The sequence below is a fragment of the Myotis lucifugus genome, unplaced genomic scaffold (genome assembly GCF_000147115.1).
Source record: "Myotis lucifugus unplaced genomic scaffold, Myoluc2.0 scaffold_8152, whole genome shotgun sequence".
Taxonomy (NCBI): Eukaryota; Metazoa; Chordata; class Mammalia; order Chiroptera; family Vespertilionidae; genus Myotis; species Myotis lucifugus.
The window spans coordinates 1-7,136 of NW_005879200.1; the positions used below are offsets into that span (position 1 = coordinate 1).

Consider the following 7,136-nt stretch of genomic DNA (forward strand, 5'->3'; position numbering starts at 1 on the left):
GCCCGACCGGAAGCAGCCGTAGTAGGCGGGCGCCTCTGCCGCCATGCCTCTCATTGGCTCCGGGACCTGTCATCTATCCCGTTGAGCCTATGAGCTTCGAATGGGCTTAGCCCGCGGCTCAGGTGCTGGAGGGAGGAGCAGCCCGGGGACACGCCCACCAGCCCTGCACGTGGTCAATGAGGACTCTCAATGCAAAGACACTAGTACTGAAGGGCCAGCATCCTGGAGTCTGTACCCTAAACCCACTCCTTTGTTTATTGATTAGATTCTAGGCTTAACCCCTGAGCCTCCAACAGGATTAAGCCGCGACCCACTGGCCCAGGGGTGGGGAATCCATGGGGTTCCTTCGCAGAGGTGGCTCCCGTGGGCACTGGGCCCACCAGCTCCTGCTCCAGAGTGACCAATGGCCAGCCTTCCTCCAGGCCACGGACAGGCCACACGCTTGAGTTCCACACGCTTTTATTAGGGGCCGGGCAGCCGTGGTGGTGGGCTCGGTGATGCTCACTGCCTGTGAGGCTGCCGGAAGTGCCGCCGGATGCGGATGCGGGAACCCTGGCTGAGTGAGGAGTGCGCCCCTTTCCCAGTGTCTGCAGTGGTAGGAAAAGCCCCTCTGCGTGAGGCTGGAGGTAGTGCTGTGAGCAGGGCTGTGGCGCGTGGCCCCTGACTCAGGGCAGAGGACTCCAAAGGGCCGCCGGGGAGGAGGCCCGCGTGCTGGCAGCCCAGCCCCTACGGCCACAGCTGCACGCGTGGTCCCCTGGGCCGCGATGCGCAGTGGTGCTGCCAGCCCCTCACTCTCCATCCTGGTTGGGCTTGATGAGCCCATACTCCACCGCTTTCCCCAGGCAAGCCGCGGCCGCCCTCGAGACGGGGCCCTCGGCGCCCTTGGCCAGCACCGACAGGATCTCCAGCACCTCGCTCTCCATCAGGGTGCCGGCCGTCTCCCGCGAGGCCTCCACCATGTTCAGCACCACCACGGCGCCCCGGTGCTGCAGCTCCTGGTTGGGGCTCAGGAGCAGGGCCTGCAGGATCTCCAACCAGTGTGTGGTCTGCAGGGAACGAGCCACAGGCTGAGCCCCGGCAGGGGGCACACCCACCCACCAGTGCCAAGCTGGGGCCGCGCCCGCCTCCCCTTCCCTCCCCGCAGAGGAGAGGCACTGACCACTTGGGGGATGCGGCTGCACAGAGAGGGCCGCATGGAGGTGAGCATGGCCAGGCCCCCGGCGGCCGCCCGCCGCAGCAGCTCGTCGTCCTCCCCGCTGTACAGCACCAGCAGCTTCAGGCGGTCATTGCCCTCGGCTTCGAAGAGGTCCTGTACCTGTGGCCGGAAGAGGGAGGTGACCCGGTCAGCTGGCCGCCCAGGGAACAGGCACTTCTGCACCCCTGCCCACGTGGCTGCCTGGGTCCGCCTCACCTCCTTGCTCATGGCCAAGTTGCACATGCACTCCGTGGCCGCCCGGCGGATCAGCTCGTGGTCCTCAAACATGTAGCCCTCAATCATGGGCACAGCCTTCTCCTTCAGGATCTTCTGCCTGCGGAGCCAAGGTGGGCGGGTTGGCGCCATCAGGGCCTCCACCACCGCGTCCCTGTACAACCCGGCCCTGGGCCGAGGGCTTCCCGGGGCCATGTCCAAGGGCCTTCGGCACCAGGTGTGAACTGTGGCGGTTCCAACCTTCTAGCCAGGCCTGGGCGCTGACGTGGGACCGTGGGAAAGGCTCTGAACTAGGAGTTTGCAGACGAGGGTGGTGGTGATGGCGATGCTGACACTGCCCTGAGCCCTGACCCTGACCTGGCACTCAGGCTGTCTGACCTCCTCCTCCCCACGCCCCCTGCTGGAGGGGCAGGTGTGACTGGCATGACTACGTTGCAGAAGAGAAAACCAAGGCTGTGGAGTGAGCCATGCAGTAAAGGTCACAATAAGAGCAAATACGAGGGGAATGTCAAGGGGGGGAAAAAAGGAGACATATGTAATACTCTTTGTAATACTTTAAGCAATAAAACAAAATATTTAAAAAAAATCAAGTCAATTAAAAGGAGAAAAAAAAAAGATATTTCCTCCATTAATCAAATGTAAAAAAAAAAAAAAGAGCAAATATGTATCAATTGGGCACATCGCCGGGAGCCAGGCACCTTCGTATTAAGAGCTTTTACATGCGTTTTCTCATTTAATTATTTTCACCAGGATTTGACGAGGCGGGTACTATAACCATCCCATTTCACAGAGGGGGAAACTGAGGCACGGAGAGATTAAGTAACTTGCTTGAGGTTACACGCCAGTAACCAGGGAAACCAGGGTGACTCTGGAGCCTGCAGTTATGGCCAAGAGCCATTTTTTTTCTTTTCATTAATCCTCACCCGAGGATATCTTTCCATTGATTTTTTTTTTTTTTTAAGAAAGAGTGGAAAGGAGAGGGAGAGACACATCGATTGGTTGCCTCCCACACATACCCTGACTGGGGCCAGGGACAAGCCTGCAACTGAAGTATGTGCCCTTGATCGGAATCGAACCCGGGACCCTCCGGTCTGCAGGCTGACACTCCACCCACTGAGCCACACCGGCCAGGGCATGGCCGAGAACCCTGTGCTCGTGGAACTATCCCCTCCGCTGTATGGCAGAGGCTCTCAAACACAGCAAGGACCCAACTGTGAAGTGCTTCCCTGGGGGTAACCGAAGCCCCGAAACCCCGCCCAGGCCCGCATCCCGAGGGCCTTACCGGAGCCTCTCACTGATCCCCGCCAGGTTTGTGAGAGCCATGAGCGCCTCGAAGTTCTGCAGGCCTGAGCAGTTGAGGTGCAGCAGGGACACGAGGGGCCGGACCACCTCATAGACCTGCGATGTGCCCCCCACTGTCAGGGCTACACGGCCCAGCCCCCACCAGCCCGCTGACCCTGCAGCTGGCGGTCCCCCCAGCAGCAGGCTGCCCTCCCCATCCCGGGGCTCAGCTACAGCCGGGTTTGAGGCCATCAGGGCCCAGCGAGGGGTGGAGGGGGGCCAGGGCTGGGCGGGAGGACACGCACCCGCTCTCCGGGAAAGGTCATCTCTGGGTTGGAGGTGATGGTGAGCTTGGCGAGAGCCTGGGCGGCCTTTGTCTGCCCCACGTCCGTGCCTTCCAGGGCCAGCGGGAGCAGAGCCTATAGGGACAAGCCCTTCAGGGGTCATGACGTGCCTGGAGCGTGAGGCCCAAGCTTCAGGCCCCGATGCCCTGACTGTGCGCCCTCACTATCCCCTCTCCGCCCCCCACAAGGCTTGTAGATCACGGGGCTCAGACCCTCGTCGCCTCTCTGAGGTCTCCCATTAGGCCACCCAAACACTTCCGGAAACACCATTCAAGAGCTAGACATGGGCTGTGCTGGGCAAGGGGCTAAGGAGGTCAACGACACAGGGAAAGGCCGACTCAGCACCTTGACAGGAGCCCAGCCCCTTCAGCATCACCCCTCAGCAGGAGGACGTTCCTCCCGCCATTTATAATGCGCTTTTTTTTTTTAATTTCAGAGAGGAAGGGAGAGGGAGAGAGAGAAACATCGATGATGAGAGAATCATGGATGGGCTGCCTCCTGCACGCCCCCTACTGGATCCAGCCCACAACCCAGGCAGGTGCCCTTGACCGGAATCAAACCTGGGACCCTTCAGTCCGCAGGCGGATGCTCTATCCACTGAGCCAAGCTGGCCAGGGCCACTGATACTGCTTTTTGCTCCACATCTAACACCAACTGCTGGTACAGCAGCCTCTGAGTCAGGTTTTACAGCACAGACCCAGGAGGGAGTGTGGACAGCTCACCTTGCCCCCTCCCTGAGCAACCACCGTGCCGCGGTCCTCCGCCTCTTCCACCAAAGCCAGGAAGACCCTGCGGGGAGAAGGCGCGGTGGTGGGCGGCCGGGCCCGGCGGGCAGACATCCCACCCCAGAGGCCACGGCACAGGCCCCGCTCCCTCGGACGGCGCAGGCTCACCTGGACAGCAGCTCCCGGCAGGAATTGGTCAGCACGGGGCTCTCCGTCTTCACCATGCACGTCATGGCGGACACCACGCCCGCCGCCAGCAGCTTCTTCACCCGGGCCCGCACGAAACTCGGCTTGTCCTGGGGAAGGAGGCGGCTGAGCACAGGGGCTCCGGCTCATTGGACAGGGAGAGGGGACCCTCCTCACAGCAGATCGATGACCATGAAAACCAAGGGGAAGAAACCCCCTTGAATGGAAGGCGTGCCTGCCGTGGGTGCCCCGGATCACCCAGTCCCAGGGGAGCTACTTCCCCCAAGCTCCTTCCGGGGGCGCCCTCACCTTGGGGTGCTGCTCGGGCACGTGCTGCTTGGCGTACTTGGCCAGCTCCACCATCTTGGGGTCGGGCTCCTCGTAGTCGTAGCTGTTGGTGCAGTTCACCAGCGCCGAGGCCACCGCAAAGAGCACCGACCGCTCCTCGGACTGCCGGGAGCAGGGGGCAGGGCAGCGCTGACACCAATGCCCCGGACCCCAGCTCTACCCTTGGCTGGACGGCTTGGGCACCAGGACGAATCTGGGAACATGCCCAGGCCCCAGCCCGGCTCCAGCCTTTGGGAGCTCATGCACATGACCCCCAACTCCTCTGGAGAGTTCATTGTTTCCAACACTGTGGGGCGGCCAGTATGCCCACGCCACACAGTGGGACCACTCCAGACACCACACAGTGGGACCACTCCGGACGCCTCACAGTGGGACCACTCCGGACGCCTCACAGTGGGACCACTCCGGACACCACACAGTGGGACCACTCCGGACACCACACAGTGGGACCACTCCGGACGCCTCACAGTGGGACCACTCCGGACACCACACAGTGGGACCACTCCAGACACCACACAGTGGGACCACTCCGGACACCTCACAGTGGGACCACTCCGGACGCCACACAGTGTGACCATTCCAGACGCCACACAGTGTGACCATTCCAGACGCCACACAGTGTGACCATTCCAGACACCATGGGACCACTCCGGACGCCACACAATGTGACCCCTCCGGATGCCACACAGTGGGACCACTCCGGACGCCACACAGTGTGACCCCTCCGGATGCCACACAGTGGGACCCCTCCGGACGCCACACAGTGTGACCCCTCCGGACGCCTCACAGTGGGACCCCTCCGGACGCCACACAGTGGGAACACTCCGGACGCCACACAGTGTGACCATTCCAGACACCACACAGTGGGACCACTCCAGACACCACACAGTGGGACCACTCCGGACGCCACACAGTGTGACCATTCCAGACACCATGGGACCACTCCGGACGCCACACAGTGGGAACACACCGGCTGCCAGCCCTCCCTCCCTGGGGCCACATGCCCCATTGGCCACGGTCTGCCGAGGAAACCTGCTGGGCTCTAATCCTAGACAGAGTCCCGAAGCTACTGCAGAGCCAGGAGCTACCTGGCTGAGCTGGAACAGAGCCTTCAGGGCCGCCTCGTCCTCCACAAACTCCTCCTTCACGTCAGCATCAAAGGTGAGGTAGGCCAGGCCCTCCACTGCCCAGCGCCGAGTGCCCGCGTCAATCTGGTCATTGCACAGCCACCTGGGGACAGGCAGGGCAGGGACAACCGTCAGACGGGGTGGTGTGAAGGGGGCCCACCAGGATCGGGCGGGGGGCGGGGGGGGGGAGAGGGAGGGAACGCCAGGGGCTTGGGCATCCACTCAAAACAGGAAGCAGCTCACAGGGCAGGACCAGGAGGGTCGCCTGGGGGAGAGCAGGGCAGTGAGGAGACCCCACCGCCTCCCAGAGCCCCTCCTGAGGGCAAGCCGCGAGGTGGGGCCGCAGCAACGCCAGGTGACTCACTTCCGACACTGCTTGGCCAGTTTGAGGGTGGAGCCCTCAGCAAACTGCTTCATGCTGAAGTCAGTCCCTCCGGCCGAGCCCAGCTTACAGAGTCCCTGGAGGGAGAGGCAAGAACCAGTTGGCCGCCGCGCTGTTCTGGGCCCCACCCCTGGGAGTTAGCTGTTTTCCACATCACACCAAAAAAAGGGAAAAAAGCTTTCTACAGGCGGAGCTAAGATGTGGGAAAGACAGGTGCCTCAGCCAAGGTCAAGATCCTTATGGGGTGAAGAGACCAAGTGCCCTGGGGCTTCCCCCTGTGCAAGGCTGCAGGCTCCTGGAGGCCAGACGGCCCCAACCACCAGCTCCCGGGACCGCCTGCAGGCCCAGCCTTCCCGCACAGCCCTTCCGACCAGCCTGGCCCAGCTTGTCCTCCAAACTCATCACCTCCTCCTGGAGCTCCGCCCACCACCTCCATGGGGTAGCCTGTGCCGCCCACCTCGTCAGGGGCCTTCTGACCAGGGTTCTCTCTCTGACGGACCCTGAGCCCTCTGGGAGGAGACAGGACCCGTGCCTCTGGCCTGGACAAGCCCTGAAGACCCCCTACTGCCTCCCAGACTGAGCTGGGGCTGCACCCTGAGACGCCAGCCAGGGGACCCTGCTCATCGGCCCGTGTGCCCGGCCCGGGCCGCCCATCTCACCACCAGCGCCCGGATGCGGATGCTGTCCTTCTCGCTGCGCTTGTACAGGTCCTTCAGCAGCGAGACGCCGTTGGCCGTGATGAAGGAGGCCCGCTTGGCCTTGCCGGCCGCGTGGATCAGGGCCTCCACGGCCACCAGCTGCTCCTCCTCCCGCTCAGAGGCGCACAGCGCGATCACGCTCTCCATGACGCCGCTCAGCTCCAGGGCCCGGTTGCCGGCGTCGCAGGGGCCCTGCAGGAGGCAGGACACCGTCTGGATGGCCCGCAGCTTCCCGGCCAGCCCGTGGTCCTCAAACCAGCTCCTGAGGGCACAGGGGCGGCTGTCACACCAGGGCCGGCATAGGGGACCCTCCTTCCCTCCCACCGGCCAGGTGTGCGCACACGTGGGCAGGGACAGCAAGGAAAGTTGCCAAGGCCATTTCCTGGACAGCAGTGCCGATCCATCGAGCCCTCCCTGACAACATACCGCCTTTTACTCACACCACCCCGCTTGTCTCCTCTGTCCTTAGTGAGATCTGTAATTGTTCTTTTTTTTTCTTAATATATTTTTATTGATTTCAGAGGGGAAGCGAGAGGGAGAGATAGAAACATCAATGATGAGAATCATTGATCGGCTGCCTCCTGCACGCCCCACACTGGGGACCAAGCCTGCAACC

At 62.5% G+C, this 7,136-nt stretch overlaps 1 protein-coding gene across 1 annotated transcript; it reads right to left on the reverse strand.

The window, feature by feature from the left end:
- Nucleotides 1-200: 200 nt before the first annotated feature.
- LOC102436157 (protein unc-45 homolog A-like) lies at nucleotides 201-6,952 on the reverse strand (the record flags this gene model as incomplete). Its single annotated transcript, XM_006109307.3, has 11 exons — nucleotides 201-1,046; nucleotides 1,160-1,315; nucleotides 1,412-1,529; nucleotides 2,712-2,827; nucleotides 3,016-3,129; nucleotides 3,777-3,843; nucleotides 3,948-4,075; nucleotides 4,275-4,415; nucleotides 5,402-5,543; nucleotides 5,805-5,899; nucleotides 6,482-6,952. Coding segments are annotated over 11 exons (1,806 nt in total), but the record flags the coding sequence as incomplete, so codon positions are not given.
- Nucleotides 6,953-7,136: the final 184 nt, after the last annotated feature.